General features: G+C 38.9%; 1 protein-coding gene across 10 annotated transcripts in view; it reads right to left on the reverse strand.

Annotated features, from left to right (window-relative positions):
* anks1b (ankyrin repeat and sterile alpha motif domain containing 1B) overlaps nt 1-17,660 on the reverse strand; it is a 304,218-nt gene that overhangs the window by 140,096 nt on the left and 146,462 nt on the right. For all 10 annotated transcript variants that reach the window (XM_047389441.1, XM_047389442.1, XM_047389440.1 and 7 more), the window contains one exon: nt 11,491-11,647. In XM_047389441.1, the coding sequence (XP_047245397.1) occupies nt 11,491-11,647 (157 nt within the window). The remainder of the gene's footprint in view (nt 1-11,490; nt 11,648-17,660) is intronic.

Consider the following 17,660-nt stretch of genomic DNA (forward strand, 5'->3'; position numbering starts at 1 on the left):
ATGACTGCAAAGCTAATTTCCCGACTGAACGGCCATTTAACAGAAGATAAGGGGGGATAGGGGGAAGGACAGAGGAGTGTTAATGAAATAGTCAAAGCATCTGCTGGAAAACACAAAAAAGAAACCAATTTACTTTGTCGTAATACCGTTGGAAGAGGTGCTGACATCCATACACAAATATAATTGCAGCTTTCTGTCAGCTACTACCTGCCTACAAAGATCCAATCAGAGGTCATAGTATCATCCAATTATGGTGTGATATCCAGCTAGAATGATTCACACACAAACACACACATGGTGACATGGCTGTCAGTGAAACCAACTTATAAATCTGTCCTAGGCAGAAGTATTCAAACCCCTTCTATTTCTCACATTCAGTCACATTACACCCACAAACAATCTTGTTTTTCACGGGATTTTATGTGATAGACCAATACAAAGAAGTGCATGATTGTGAAATGGAAGGGTACATGTTTAGTTTTATTGTTATTTAACAAAAAACTTAAAAGAGTGATGTTCATTTGTATTCATCATTCATCCCTTCCTTTTCTTTATATGAAATCCAGTGCAACCAGCTTCCTTCAGAAGTCACCGCATTTGTGAACAGGGTGCACATTTTTATGATTTAATTTCAGTACACGTCAAAACATTAAATATTCAGATATTCACATAATGATTTTTATTTATTTTCTGTCTCTAAAAAAAGAAAGCAAATTATTTGCACTTATACAACAAATATTAACCTTGTTTTAGTGAACATCTAAATGAGGAAACAGTTAAGACACATTACCACCTAATGCTAGTCTTTTTTAGCCCCTTGGCTAAAGAAACTTCAGCAAGAACACTGCTTGTTGCCATCTACCAGTCTTTGAAATTGGTCTGAGTAAAGTTTGCCCCACTCCTCACTTTCATCTGTGAGATGTTCGAGGGGTCTCTTTCATGTGCAGCACGTTGTCAAAGTTTCAGCCTCACTGGATCTTAAAATCTGAAATGTTTCTTTATCCAGGAGTTTCCACTTACTGATTGTCCTTGTTGGATTTACATGTCTGCTTTGGATCCAGTTCTGTTTCTGCTTTATCATACATAAACACACTGCAGAATTCATGGTGGATTCTGAGATTGTGAGCTGGCCAGTTTCTGCTGCAGCAAAGCATCCCTTAACCATGACACTTCAAGTTCTGTGATTCATAGTTAGGAGGGGTTTCTTTTCCGGAAATACTGTGTTTGGTTAGTGCCAAACATTTCCTCTGTTCTGGTAACAATAAACGTTCAGACTCCTCTGTCCAAAAGCATTATTCCAGAAGTCCTGGTCTTAGTCCACATTCTCTGTGGCAAAACTAAACTAATCTGGCCCTTTTAGAGAGCAAAGGTTTTCTCCTTGCATTTCCCATCACTTTCTGATTTTACATGCATGTACTTTAATTTCAAGAGACTGCTGTAAGTCCCATTATGACATTTAAGTTTTTGGAGTATTCTTTGAGCATTTTGTTGTATGCTTTCAGGGTGAACTTACATGCATGGACAGACCTGAGCCTGTCGACACTGGTAGACTATTTTCAAAATAGTGGAACCACTGATTTAAAATTTCTTCTTCAAATCCCACAGCAGACTCATACAGTGGTCTCTCTCAATGAAATAATCAGGAGAAAACTAAAACTAAATGTCTGGGGGTTAAATAGGGCAAACGTCCTTCAAAATCCAGCATAACGATGTTCTAAGTAAATGGTCCTGATTTGATCTGCCTGTGCTTTGAAGTTTGCAACAAAATCTGAAAAAGTTTAAGGGTGTGAATACTTTTGCATGGCACTGTCTGACAAAACTGTGTGAGTTTGCCATCATGTTTCATCTTATATTGATTTGGACCATGGTGGCTGCAGATAAACATTTTCCTGCAAGGACAACATAACATCAAGCTCTAATTTCTGTACCTGTTGGTCTTCCTGTGCAAACAAACCCATTGAGTGTTTTTTATTCAAGAAGCCACAAGCCCAGCACTGTAGACAGACATGCAACCATCCAGCAACTGCCTGTGGCTAAATCAATGATTAATGTGGGTGTAAACAGAAAATAAAAACTGGCAAAATGTGAGCGAGACAAAAGGAAGGAAGCAGCAGAGGGATAAATATAGAGATTGAGGATGTTGCTGTTGAATACATAAGCCTGTCAACACGAAGGCTTTGATGATGGATCTACGATGAGCCTATGTGTGTGCAACTGTATTTCCTTCAGATCTGCCAGGAGTTCAGTCTTGGGAAATAGTTGCATTCCTCCCCAAAGAAAATATGTGTTCATGAGTAAGCAGGTTTAACTTTACAGTTTACATCTATAGATTTATGTGTGTTAGGCTGTGCTAAACCATCTACAAGAATGTGTCCATCCATCGCCCACTTATCCAGCACATCAAAGGTCATAAAAACCAAAGCAGAGGAGCAGAAATATCATCTCATCTTATCACATATCTTCTAACTTCTCAAAAAGGGACACAAAATCATTCATGAGCCAGACAGGAGACACCCCCATCGTAATTCAACTGAAAAACAAACATTTGTTGGAGTGAAAAATGTAAAAATAAGCAAGCTGCGGTGACTTGGTTACATAAGTGTACAGACAACAAAATGTATATGCTGTTGAAGCACCTTTTGAGTCAATCTGAGCATTCAGTCTTCCTGGGTGAAAACCTGCCTTCCTCTAACCTAAAATAAAGTTCAGCTCTCTGAGTAGGATTTTTCTGACATTTTCTCATTTGCATAAATTAGCTGCAGCCAGTTTGCCTCAAACTAATCATATTCTTCAAAGGTATAGGTCAGAAAGACAGCTACAGAAAAATGTTCACAGTATTAGATATATCTATCATGACATAGTGAAGATAGGAATTGATGCTTAGGCAAAATTTGGGATCCAGGAACATTAAATAAACTGGAGGTTTCTCAAAAATTAATAAAAAACAAAATTGTCAAGGATGGTGCCCAAAGACAGACAACTACAATGAAGGAGCTGCAGTGATATGTGGTGTTTTTATGTGTGCCAAAAAATCCTCTGTATGAATGTGTTAATTTGAAAGAACCAAATTTTGACCTTTTGCCTCAATTTCAATGTTTGGCACTACTATGAGCATCACAAAAAAATCACCACAAGGACTGCATGACATGGTGATTGCAGAATCATGCTGTGGGTTTTAGTCTTCTTCAGATCAAACTGGGGTTTTTTGTTAACATGGATGAGATCATTAACCTTCTAAATACCTGTGGGTTTTACCCCAAAACCTTCAGTTGACTTAAGAAAGCCAAAGATGAAGAGGGATTTCATTTGCAGCACCACTGAGAGTCCAATCATGAGTCTAAATCTTCAAATGGATGGCCTTACCTGGAGGAAATATACTTTTAAAGTGGTCCAATCACAGTCCGCAACTAAATTTGGCAGAAAATCTGTGGGTTCTTCTGGTGCAGGCTGTGGACAAGAGATTGCATATAGATAGAACGCTACCAAAGAGGTTAAAAGCTCAAGATAAATCAACAGGTGCTTCAACAAAGTATTATTTTAAGGGTTTGCACACTCATGAAATAAGGTAAATAAAGCTTTTTTAATTATTGTCCCCGAACATGTTTTTTTTAGTTTTTTTACATGCCAAAAATTTGGTATTTTAACTGGTTTGTTTGTGCTTCCTATACCCTCTGTATTGAAAACCTCACTGGGAGAGTGGTAGATGCAAGAAAATTCTCAATCTGGATGTTTATACAATGAATGGCATTTTAAAAGGGCCTGGCTTCTCTAATTCCTAAAGAGCCTCCGACAGTAAGCCTTCTCCTAGTCCATAAAACAAATAATTAACAAGGACAGTGACCAACACTCTTCAAGTACCTCGGTATACATTTTTCAAGGAAGGCTTCAAAGTGTCAAAATACATCCTGGTAAAGTGTAAAACATTCAGAAGTTGGTAGACCATATTTTGTTGAAGGGGACTAAGATTTCTCAAACATTTCTGTGTGTTCTGTGTTTAATCAGATGCTGTATTCATTTGAGCCTAACAAGATGAAAACTGTCGAGATGAGTTCTTCAGGCTGTCAGATCTGCTGCTGGGCCACTTCGAAAACACTTTACATGTTTACTCCTTGTGCATATGAGCCAAATCATAGCTCTGCTCTCAATCGTACGGTTATTCTTTGATGAAAATCATGGGGGAAAACACTTTTTTCATTTAATACTTTCTAAAAAACTAACACGAACAAGATTTAAAGTCAGGAAAATGCACAAGCAAGTTTAAAGAAAATGTGTTATGAACTTTTAAGCTAGTGCCAACAGCTGAAACAAACTCAAACAACATAAAGTAACAGTCTAAATTTATTGAAACTCAGTGAAAAACAAGGCAAAAATCTGAAGCAAAAATTTTGCTGTGTGCAGAACAGTTCTCCAAAGTGATTTCCTCTGGCTTTCAGTGAAGACAACCCTTTATTACTTTGTCTTCTGACAAGTCAATGGGCCCAAACATTTTTAATGTCAGAGCCCAGAGCTACTATAAGCTGCCATTAGCCTGACTGAGCCACAAGTGTCGACCAAAGTGGGATAAATGAGCTGAGCAGCAGCATCACAGCTTCATCCGCCACAGAGAAGTGCCAGTTCATTTGGGTGGGAGATTCCTACTAACAAGTAAGTGTAAATACCTTTGACTGGAAAATTTTACTCTTCCTAGCTTTGGGACATACTACCTCAGCAAAATAAAATATTACTGAAAAGTAAATTTAATTAACACTAAATTTTTACTAGAAGCTTGTTAATTGCTAAAAAAGTATATGGCTGATTTATTTAAATTTAAATAATTTGTATTTATTATTATTTGTATTTAAATACATTTAAATTTCAGCACCAAATCTTGTTTTTAAATAAGCTTCAAGTTATTTGTTGAATACTCAGTCCTCCATGCAAAAAAAATGGTTCACATAAATCATTATGGGCCCAAAATTAGTAGCATTCATGCTCTTTAGGAGTTTATGCAACAGTATGCGGCAGAATATGAAACAGAGTGCTGTAGAGGCGTCACGTTCTGCAAGGGCTTTCTTTTCAATCAATAGCTCATGATTTAACTACAAACACTATGTACAACTGATTTGGCAATAGGCTATAAGTAGAGAAATATTGTGTAATTTAGAAATATTTGCAAATCATAACAACATAAATGCACCACATTGCCAATTCGGACGCTGTGTCTATTTAAGGCCCCTGTGTGCTTCATTAAAAAAAAATCCCTAAAAACCTTACTAACATGGCAAGCATTTTGCTCTTTGCATGTGAAATAATTGAAGAGATTGTGACTAATTAGGGCTAACGGCATCTGCAGGCAAGTAGTGCAGCAGACTTAGATCCTCTTGTTTGAAACAAATCCATCCCATGCAGCAAGTATAATCCCTGCTTAATTTAGTTAATGACTGCTTTAGAACTCATGCAGTTAGGGGATTAAGCTAGAAACTCTGTTCCCAATATACGTTGCACTACAATGAACATAATTACATTTATTTCCTGTCAGAAATGACAGCTGTAAAGTCAGAGGACATGTGGTGCACTGGGATGCATCATTTCCATAAATACTGCAGCATCCAAGGTAGAATTAGTTCCATCATAGTAACAAGAAGCTCAGGAAACACAGGATTCATTTATGCAGCAACAACTGATTCCTGGTGTATCTGAGGCTGCCTGACTGAGCGACAGTGAGCACAAAGAATGCAATAAAGCTGCTTTGATTTTTGAGGCAGAGAAGTGGTTCAGAGACTCTCAGTCTGCAAAGCTGTGACAATGCAGCTGACAGGAACACCTGCAGAAATCGTCCACCTGCACAGCCGGCTTTATATATATATTTCTTTATTTTACATACATGATCGGTTGTATTGGGACAAAACCTTATTATTTGTTAATAAATATTTTACAAATTTTCTTTGTTTTTAACCCTTTACTGCATTCCTCATCAACCACTGGGCCCCTGTTGAAAACTTTCAATAACTGTTTCACGGACTGCGGTCGGTTCAGATGCATAGGTATATCTCCAGTGCCTTGCAAAAGCATTCATTCTGGGTCATTCAAACACATGAATATGTTTCAATCTAAACCATTCAAATGCAGCTCTGAGTCTTTAAGGTAGTGCATGATACTCCTACCAGAATGTTTCACCATGAGTGGTGTTTTCAAGGTGATGTTCAGTATGACTTTTTCACCACAGTGTTTTGCACGTAGCACAAAAAGTTCTGTTTTTGTTTCATCTAAACAGAGCACCACCTTCTACATGTTGTGGTACAATTGCAGCTGGGCTATTCTCTTTCCAGTTTCAAGCGGTGGACAGAAAAGATGTCCAACTCTTGGAGAAGTGTTTTACAACCTACAAAGGATTTTGTTTTTAAGGGCGTCTGTGTAAAGGGGGTTGAATACCAATGCACAGCACACTTCTTAGATTCTTTTGCAGTGCTATTGGCCTTTATTTTGTATATTTCCTTTTCTGGAAATAGGCAGACTAGAAAGGGTGAAGAGAGGGGAAAGATGCGGCAAACGTCACTGGGTCGGGACTCGATCCAGGGACAGCCACATTGAGGAAGTGAGGCCTCCGTACATGAGTTGCATTCGCTCTACCACTGCGCCACGAGCTGCACCCACACCTTTTAGATTTCTGTTTGTAAAAATAACTGAAAACCATGAATCCTTTTCCTTCCACTTCAGAATTATGCACTGCTTTTTGGCTTGTTAATCATCTTACAGACCAAGAGCATTCAGACAAAAAAGTGATCAGTTCATTTGGAAGGGGACTATTTTTGCATTGTAATGCATTAAGTTTGTGCTTTCTCCTTAACATCTCAAAGCAACTGACACCATGCTGCTATGTCATCACATCCTTCCTCTCAGGGGCAGATAAAGAGACGGATTCACATCCACGTCTAGCTTGCTTGGCATGTGACTGGGCTCAGAGCAGGAATCCAGGATTTTCCTTCCTGCTGTTTCAGAAGTTCAAATTTATGTAAAGGATCAGCCTAAGACTGGTCTCCAGCTTTGTCAGCTCAAAATGTAATCTGCACCCTGTTTTTCCACAAGAATAAAATGTGTGCAGGCAGCAGGGATTTCTGGCAAAATTTTCAGCAAAAACTTGGAGATGTAGAAAGCTCAGGCTCGAGTCGGTTTTATTCTCTCTTTCTCTCTTCCCCATTTGGTCAGGTAAGACAACATAGAGAGCGGAGAACAAACAGCACCCACACAGCTCACTTACATCAGTCGAGCAGTTTTCCACCAACAGATCCTTAAACTGACAGAAAGCACCCAACATTCAGCTTCTTGCACTCGAGCTGTTGAATGAATATCGACTGTTTTGCAGCCAATCAAGATGCAACCAAAAAACATGGGATGAGACTCCCCTCTATGGTAGCCTCTCGCTGCTCTGTTTGTGGGAGGGAGGAAAAGAAAAGTGGGATTTGATTTGTCACTATCAAGACAGTTCCCATGGCAACATACAGGTGACTCACCAGCCAGGGATGCAGTTGCCCTGACAACCTGCAGTGTGTAGCTTAGCAATGGGAGACAAGCGAAAGGGGAAGCGTACTCTGTGGGTGCCTAAACTACAATTCAGCAGACCAAACGTGATGAGCAAACAGGATCTCTAACACGGACCTCTGATCTGAAGACAAAGCCTGATCATAAAAGAAATGGCTTTCTTAGCTTAATATTCCAACTAGTTTCCCACAGGCAAGTAATTAAGAATAGCTGCACACATATGATCACTTGTTTTAATGTGCTACGCTTGTCTTCCAAGCTAAACATGTAAGCACATGATCTGGGTGGCTGTTGGGAATGCATTTATTTTTCCTCTGACACAAAGCAGATTTACTTTGGTTTGAAATGGGAACAATTTCTGCCAATTAGCTTTGTGGGTGTTCAGAAAAATCATTTATTCTATAAGATGCCTTCAGAACATAAAAAAAACAATGCTCATACAAAGGTTTTTTCCCATTGTTTGATTCTGATATATAATTTCTTGCAGAAAGGGGTGATGGAGCAGTCTCAGTTAAATCCTACATCATCACAACTTGCAGATGTTGTGCTAAATGAAGCTTGAATCATAAATGCACCCTGTTGCAAATGTGAACAATGAAGACAGTTATTTTTAGTGAGGCTGTTTGCCTGTGCAAGTGCAGCAAGTACAATTTTGTGATAAAAAGACATACAATACAGAAAATAAAAGCATTTCTTAATTTCTTTTTCAGTATCATAGATAAAACGAGAAAGCAAAGTACTTGGTACTTAAATGCCAATGCCTATTTATTAACTCCCCAGTTATACTGCTAGAAATGCTGGGAGCAACAGATGAGGTCATCGTGTGCTCTGCAATTTCCTGGTAGATGGCTGCATTGACCGTGGACTTCAGAAAACTCAGTGGACAGTCAATCATCTCTGACTGCGGAAACTTCACACTAGACTTCAAGCTACTCGGATTTTATGCCTCTCTACTCTTCCTCCAGACTGGGACCTTGATTTCCAAATGAAATGCAAACTTTACTTTTATCTGAAAAGAAGATTTTAGACCACTGATAAACAGTCCAGTTCTTTGTCTCCTAAGATGTTTCTGACAATGTTTTTGCTTCAGGAGTGGCTTGACACAATGAAACACAAGGAAACTCCTGAACAGAGTCCTCGCCTGGCCAACCAAATGTGAGGTCCCCTCCTGCCTCAAACGATCCACCATCATCCCGGTGCCCAAGGAACCCACCATCGTAGGATTAAATGACTACAGGCCTGTAGCCCTGACGTCTGTGGTCATGAAATCCTTTGAGTGGCTGGTGTTGAAGCACCTAAAAGACATTACAGGCCCCCTGCTGGACCCCCTGCAATTTGCTTACCGAGCAAACAGGTCGGCAGATGATGCTGTTAACTTAGGTCTACACTTCATCCAGCAACACCTCGACCACCCAGGGACGTACGTCAGGATCCTGTTTGTAGACTTCAACTCGGCCTTCAACTCCATCATACCAGACATCCTCCACCAGAAGCTCACCCAGCTCAACATCCCAGCCTCCACCTGTCAGTGGATCAACAGCTTCCTGACGGACCGACAGCAGCAGGTGAGACTGGGGAGCATCTTCTCCCGATCCAGATCAATAAGTACTTGTGCCCCCCAGGGGTGTGTTCTATCCCCACTCCTCTCCTCCCTGTACACAAATGACTGGACCTCATCGGACCCATCCGTGAAACTCCTCAAGTTTGCAGATGACACCACTGTCATTGGACTGATCTAGGACGGTGATGAGTCTGCAAACAGACAGGAGGTGGATTGGCTGGTACACTGGTGCGGTCAGAACTACCTTGAACTCAACCCACTCAAGACTGTGGAAATGGTGGTGGACGTTCGGAGAAGACCACCCCCATACACACTCCTTACCATCCTCAACAACACTGTATCGGCCGTGGACCACTTTAGGTTCTTAGGAACCACCATCTCTGAGGACCTGAGATGGTCTTCACACATAGACACTGTTCGAAAGAAGGCCCAGCAGAGACTGTACTTCCTGAGGCAACTCAAGAAGTTCAACCTTCCACAGGAGCTGCTGGTCATCTTCTCCACTGCCATCATTCAATCTGTCCTGTCTTCATCCATCTCAGTGTGGTTTGGCTCATCCACAAAACAGGACAAGTCCAGACTGCAACGAATAATCAGGACTGCAGAGAGAATAATCAGGACTGACCTTCCCTCCATCCAGAACTTATACAGGTCTAGGGTCAAGAAAAGAGCTGCTAAAATCTCTGCAGACCCCACACACCCTGCACATAAACTGTTTAGAGTTTTACCTTCAGGCCGTCGCTACAGAGCACTGTTCACTAAAACCAGCTGCCACAGAGACAGTTTCTTCCCCCAGGCTGTTTCTCTGATGAACATTCAATAGAGTACAGAACAACAGCATACAGATGTTGCAAATGCACCTTTTTATTTATATATGTGTATATTGTACATTGTAAATATTTATATTCTGTGATGCAAAAACAAACCAAAGAGCAAAGTGTACCGAAGTCAAATTCCTTGTTTGTATGTACGAACTTGGCAATAAAGCTGATTCTGATTCTGAACATGAAGTTTTCAACCCATGAGTTGGATTTTTTCAGTGCATAGTGAATCTTGATGCGCTGACTCCAGCCTAAGTGCACCCCTTGTGAAGCACCTCCTAATTCTTGAATGGACCTTTTCCTACCACACTTATTCCTTTCATTCAACTTTCTATAAATGTCTTTGGATACAGCACTCTCTAAGCAACCAACTTCTTTAGCAATGACCTTTTGTAGCTTACCCATACATAAAGGGTGTCAAAGACTGTCTTCTGGACATCTGTATAGTCAGCAGTGTTCTCAATGAATGTGTAGTCTACTGACCCAGACTGAGAGACCATTTTGAGGCTCAGGAAACCTTTCCTGGTGCTTTGAGTTAATTAGCTGATTAGGATGTGGCATCACGAGTTTCCAATATTAATATAACTTTTTCACAATATTCAAATCTTCTGAGACACTAAGTTTAGTGTTTTTATTTTCTGTAAGCCATAATCATCATAATTACAAGACACGATGGCTTGATATATCTCACTCTATGTGTTATTAACCTATATATGAGTTTCACAAAATATGTGACAAAAAACATTAGACTTTTTAATGATTTTGTAATTTTGTAAAAAACTAATAGTCTGAATAATTAACCACCTAATATTGGCTCCCATTGTTATTCTATAAAGAGCAGAAGCTATAATATTACATGCAATTAAAGCATTTACATTCTATAAAATTTGCTATTAAATTTAGAAGGTATTCAAGCTTATGTATTAAATAAAAATACATAAATGTTATTATAAGAATAAACTGTAATGATCTATACTGTTTATTATTTGAGCAGCAGTAGGAATAACTCTTGCTTTTCTGTTTCTTTCTAGATCACATTATACATTTTTGTACAACTCCTGAGATAACGTGGTATTTATACTATCATACTGTAAGAACTCCATACCAGCCCCTGCTTAGATGCTAGCTTTTATTCTGTTTAAACATTTTCTCTTAATTTGAGAAGTTGTCCACTCACACATGTGGTGTACACGTTTATGAAAGATGTTTAACCCATCAGCCGTCATGGAGCAATAATCTAAATACACAAAACAAGTTTTTAAAATGACCTAAAATCCTACTAATGAAAACAACTGAAAAGTAATGCATACTGGTTAGCCTGAATTTGATTTAAAAAAAAAATATATATAGTTCATATTATTTACATAATTGATTTCCAGAAATTTAATTCGAAGTGTAATAAGATTAAGGTTGTTAAATGTATCCAAAGCATTACGAACCTAAAATAAAAAATATCTTTCATGGTACACCTGACTTTATGTTCACAGTGCACCATCAGTCTATTTTTTGGAAGATGGTGATCTATTTATTCATTTGTGAGCTTTAAACTGCAGAAGTGACACAAAAAAATTACAAAGTGATTCCTCTTACCATTTCGGGCGCAGACGTTGAGTCGGTGGTTGATTTCAAGGGAACAAGGTTTGCGTGTGACGGCGGTGGTCACAGATTCATATGGGTTGTCCTCGTCTTCAGGCAGGAAAACATCCAGTGATGGAGAGGTGACCAGCTCAACTGAATGCTTAAAATCCTGTAAAAAGACAAAGGGAAACAGAAATGTTTATCGTTTTTCGTAAAACATATGGCTGACAGCAGGACAATTCCTTGGTGGATTTTCTCCACCACCATCATTTATTTGAAGTACTTTCGTGGGTACAAACAATCATACTCCATCCATTTACCACAAGGGCATCTCCAATTACAGTACATGCTGCAGCCTGCCATTAACTAAAGCCGAACACCAAGCCAAAAACAAGCTTCATCACTGTAATCTCTGAGTTCAGCTCAAGGCTACCATTTGAGTTAAAACATCTTCACACAGTTGGATTATGATGAGCTGTCTGGGGCAGAGTTCACTAAAAACACAGGGCTGGAAAACACCTTGCTCTTTTGAAACTCTTTGTTTTGTTCGTATTTTGCAAACATTTGTACTCCGGATATGATTGCCATGAAATGTACACACTTTTTAAATATGACAAATCTGATCATGAAAGATAATGAACATGTATTAGTAAAGTTTTAAGCAAAGGAGGGCTTGTTTAAACTGAGGAGAGACATGTCTGTTGATACATCTTGGTTGAATTGCTTCAGGGTCTCCGCTCATCCCATGCTTTGTTTCAACCCAAAAAGGAGTAATAACTGATGGAAAGGATCCCCAAAATTCCCCAAAATTCAAAATGAAGGCATGAGAAAACATCCAAACAAGTTATGGAGAAGTTTGAAACCGGGTTAGGAGAAATATGGCAAGACGTCCTCTTAGGCTAACAGATCATCATCAGAGAAAACGCCAAAAGGCTTATGCCAACTCTGGGCGAGCTGGAGACATCCACAGCTCAGGTGGGATAATCTATTGAACGGACAGCTATTAGATATACATTCCACAAAAAAGGCCTTTGTAGAGGAATGGTAAAAAAAAAAAAAGAAGCAATTAGAGGTCCTGATTAATGTTTGTAGAAAGTCATGTAGGTGACAGAGAAGATATGTGAAAGAAGGTGCTTCGGTCAGATGAGACCAAAATTAGATCTTTTGGTCTAGAGGCGAAACACTATGCTTGAAAACTAACACTGCACAATACCATTAATACACTATTACCAAACATGAGGGTCGCAGCATCATGCTGTGGGGCTACTTTTCTTCTGCAGGGAATGGGAAGCTTGGCAGAGATGGTAAGAAGATTGATGGGAGATACAGGGCAATCCTAGAGGAAAAGACTTGAGAGTGGGACAGATGTTCACTCCTCCAGCAGGACAACAATCCTAAACATAAAGCCAGAGCTACAATGGAATCCAACCACATTCATGTTAGACTGACTTTGTCAAAGTCTAAACCTAAATCAAATAGGGAATCTGTGGTAACACTTGAAAACTGGCTCCAATCTGAATGAGCCTGAACTATTTTCACAAAAGAACGGGCAACAAAAACAAAAAACCTGTTTCTGGATTTTCAAAGCTAGTACAGACATACCAAAGGATATGCTGCAGTAACTGGAGAAAAAAAGTCGTATTGACTTAATTCATTTGCACTCCACATTTTTCAGATTTCACAAATGTCAAAGCCATGCATCCCCTTCATTCCACTTTACAATAACTCACTGTTTTGTTTAACATTAACATATATGTCAATAAAACACAAGCTAAATTTGACTGTTTGAGACTTTAATGTGAGAAAATGTGCACTACAACTTGATGTTTATATTGGACATTTATGTAGCAGTCTCATTCACTGGAAAGAACAGACAGATTTCACATTGCAAATTCCTGCAGCTGCAGTGAAAAGGTTGAGCCCCGAAGGGCTTTGAGAGTGAGCCAAAGCCCAAATGTCCTTTATCAGTGAGGAAGATGTGTACGGGGTAAGAATGAAAAACAGCAGCGATGTGAAGCAGGGGAAAAGGTTACAGAAGAGAGCGGGATTTTAGCCAACAAGACAAAACATTCCCTTTCCTATGACACCACCGTTGGATGTCGTTTTCCCATAAAACAGTACTCATCATTCGGGAGTGACTCCTGGCTATCTGTTCATGTTGCAACCTCTCTAATGGGATCAGTGGTTAACATGTCACTATGATAACAACTTGTATGTGGCTATACTTCACCCTACCATTGGTTTAAATATATTTATAAAATGACTCCATTATCCCCTCATTCACCTTCTTCCTGCCGCTTTTCCTCATTCAAAACCTATTAGTCTTCTTGTCATTATCTACTACTACATTACCCACATTGCACCAGGCCATCAATCTTCCAGAGAGCACACTCCAAAAACATAAATCACTCTGGCTGAGTGCGCAATCAGTCCGTTGATGGTTTTGCTCACATCACTGGCTCTCAATCTGAAATGTATTTCGCAGAGCACTTAATAAAAAGCCAACAAACTCAAAGAGCCATATCTTTTTTTTTTTTTTTCTCCTACCACTTTCCGTCTTCACCAGCACTCAATTAGATTGCCATTACTAGCTAATGGTGATCCAGTCAGACTTCTTGTATGCCTTTAATCCACATGTGGCCGGCCTTAGCCAACACTGATTTGGCTAGACAGACTGGCTAGGCTTAGATTTCACGCACCAAGCTAAAAGTAAAAAATGTTCCTTTAAGAAGCTAATGGAAGAAAACAAACAAAAACAATTACTCAACTAGTATTCAAGTACAACGCACTTTAAGGTACACTATTGCCCCTAAATTTGGAACTGTTTTGTGAATATGTGAGAAGTTAAAAATGTTCTGTCAAGAATAAATCTCACATTAAATTGAGAGGTACAATACATTTTATTCCATCTTTAAGGGCAATGGTGCATATACAACACCCACTACATTTATTGGAACCCCAGGTAAAGAGGTATGAAAAAAACTAAAAACAAATCAATCTTTTATTGCAGCAGCATAACCAGACGCCGACATTTTTTGAAAAATCCAACTTTTATTATGAGTAAATCTATTTAGATTCCAATTTTCAAAATGGGAAAGACAAGAGAACATGCAATTCAAGGAACACAAGAAGGAGGATAATCATCATTGGTCAAAAGTGGCGATCAAAAAAAAAATTGCTTCAGATCTAAACTTGACCACGTACAGTGGGAGTAATTATTGCAAAAGTGGAAACAGCTGGAACTGTGACAAACGAGGCTGGACGAGGACCCCATTTTACCCTCCTACCCCACCGACTGTGCAGGATGGGAAGGGACACCTACAAAAATATTTCTAAAGGTTGAGTGGTACTTGGGACCAGTATGAATCTAGGTCTTTAGGCAACATTTCTTGTCTTGGTCTCGTCTAAGTCTCGGAATGTTCTAGATTTTTTCTCAAGACCAGTCAAGACCACAGCTTAGCTATCTTTTTCTTACTCTAATTTAGTGACATCCTGGCTGCATTCAAAGGCAATCAATAACGTTTTTTCTTTTGAAAACAACACTACCACTTATGGTTCTATGTGCCCAGGATGAGAAGATGAGAGGAGTGAGAAAACGAGGGGAAATGTTTTTGTACAAACCTACCTGCCTGCCTTATTTCTGCTTGTACAACAGACAGAAAGAACGGTAATTGATTTAGGTCCTCCACCTTCACCTGTTGCCTCCATTCACTCTGCCTGCAGCTTATGAAGAATAAGGTAACATTTAGCTGGATGTATGAACTCTTCAGACTTGTCTTGTATATGTGTTTAAATTGTTAACGGTGACATGTAATTGAGTGTCTGCTTACATACATGTTTGGGTTCCCCATAATGTTGCACCTTATTGTAAAAAAGTTAGGTGCATATTTTCAAATATTGGCAGAAACAACTATATGGGTATGATTAAGGAAATGGTCATGAAACTGGTCTCCCATTGCTTTGGTCTTAGACATGGTCTTGCCTGGATCTCAGGTTAGGTGGTCTACACATTTCCTTTTGCCAGCAAAAACATGTATAAAAAAATCTTTTGTCCCCTCTGCGATAATCCTTCTAACCAAGTCATCGTACTCACATCGTCTTTGTTAATTTTTCTTTAATTATTTTATATATAGATGTAGGCTATTTTTCTAAATGTATTTTAGTTTATGTTTTAAGGAAGCCCCGTCAAAGGAGAATTTATGTCACTACGAGACAACCAATATAGCCCATCCATCCATCCGTTGCCAAACAAGGCTGGGACTTTAACTGGACTGTGTGCTTTGGCCACATGAGACTGAGCTTTACCTTTCCTACAACAAACATTCCAGGTAGGTATGATGTAAAAGAAAGGATGAACATGTTGAAAAGCACCACCTTCCTTTTAAGCAGAAGAGCATTTGTAATGCTGTAGAAATTGATCTATTCCAAAAAGCCCTGTTATCATTCCTAGAGCATTGACACCATAAACTCTTTATAATATCTCTCTCTATATGCTCCAACCAGGAGAAGAGAAAGTGCTGTGCTATTGGCAAAAGGGGTAAGCGCAAACCACCCCCTCTGTAAAGGTTGTGTTCTAGAATTTTCAGTACGAGATTATATGACTGCAATAAAAGACTCATCTATTGTAATGTGTTTTACACATCTTTACCAGGGGTGCTAAAAGTGTGAAGGGTGCTGTATTAAATAAGATTTAATAGTCAAAGTTCCTGCACAATATTATAGCTTTACAATGAGAGTTTAGATGTATGATGAAGATACCAATATAAAATAGAAAATATTCTGTCATTCATATCAATGATATTTGGCAGCTGTAACACATGTAGACATTTCTGTAGCCCAATCATACTCTCACATATGGAAACAACGCTCTCCTACATCAGTAACCCACCAATCCCGTGAGCCAGAAGACTCCTTAGAAATTCTCTCAAGAAAGTAAGAAAGATTTTAAAATGTTCACATGACAAGGCAAGTTTACAGTTTTCTATCTGACAGCAGAATTTAAAATGCCAGATAAAAATTTTGTGTTTGTATAAAAGCAATGAAAAAACAGACACATATGAAACAGGTTCGGTGGTCGATCAAAGCATATTAACCCTCATGCACAACTCAAAGTCTGCTATTGTAATATCGCACCCGATAACATAACTATGTGCTTACATGTAGTAATGCCTACTTGACTACTTGGGGCACTAAAAACACTGCAATTGTATTCGTTGATGAGCAGTTGTTATTTAAATATGGAATAAAAATTCCAAACAGAAGTGCAATACCCCATCTTGACGCAATTGAGCACTGTTTATTCAACACTCCTAATCCCAATACAGATGCACTATTCCAACTGTAAGGGCATCAAAAGCAGCACAGAAACTAGGACAATTTGACAACACAGATTGCAAGATAGGAAACAGTGTGACAGCAGCTTAACTTTCACTAGTCAACCAGACCCATGGCAATAAATGAACTGTATTGAAACTACAAATCATGTTCCATTTTACAATTCTACTCATCCATGTAGTTTATCACTACTTTTTCCCCTTCCCGTTTTCATTACATTATGACTCAATGATTAGCTCTGTTATGTCAAGGCAATGTTCCGTATCAATATGGTCATGGTACTTAGTTACTTTTAGAATAAGAACTGAATTTGTAATGTTTTTTCCCAAATAACATTCTAAATTTTTACAAGTTCAGCAGTTTAGGAAACCTCTACTATACGGGAACAATCAAACAAAGTACCAGATTTCCCAAATATCTTTTGTGAGCATGAACTTTTGTGTCACCAGGTCAGATTAGGCAGGAAATGCAGCAGATTACTTTGTGGCACGCAGTGGAAGAAGGCGTTGTCCTTCAAAGCAAATGAAGTTAATGGCTAAAGACAGTTACAGGAAATGAAAGGAGAGTCAAAAAGAAACAGAAACATTTTTTATTTGCATCAAGTCCCAATTTAACTTAAATGATTAGTCACATTAAATATGATAGAGGAAAGAAAGGCTTCTAAATATGAGAACCCTGGTGGCTTAGATAAATGTCACAGTGAATTAATGAAGTATTTATAGTGCAAAGTAATTCCAGCTGAGGAACAAATTCAATTCAGTATCAGACATTTAGGGAGATACTCCGGTAAATCTAGGCTCTGTAAAAAGTTTTTTTGTGAAAAAGAACAAATCCATCTCCACCTCCTA

The sequence above is a fragment of the Girardinichthys multiradiatus genome, chromosome 17, assembly GCF_021462225.1.
Source record: "Girardinichthys multiradiatus isolate DD_20200921_A chromosome 17, DD_fGirMul_XY1, whole genome shotgun sequence".
Classification (NCBI taxonomy): domain Eukaryota; kingdom Metazoa; phylum Chordata; class Actinopteri; order Cyprinodontiformes; family Goodeidae; genus Girardinichthys; species Girardinichthys multiradiatus.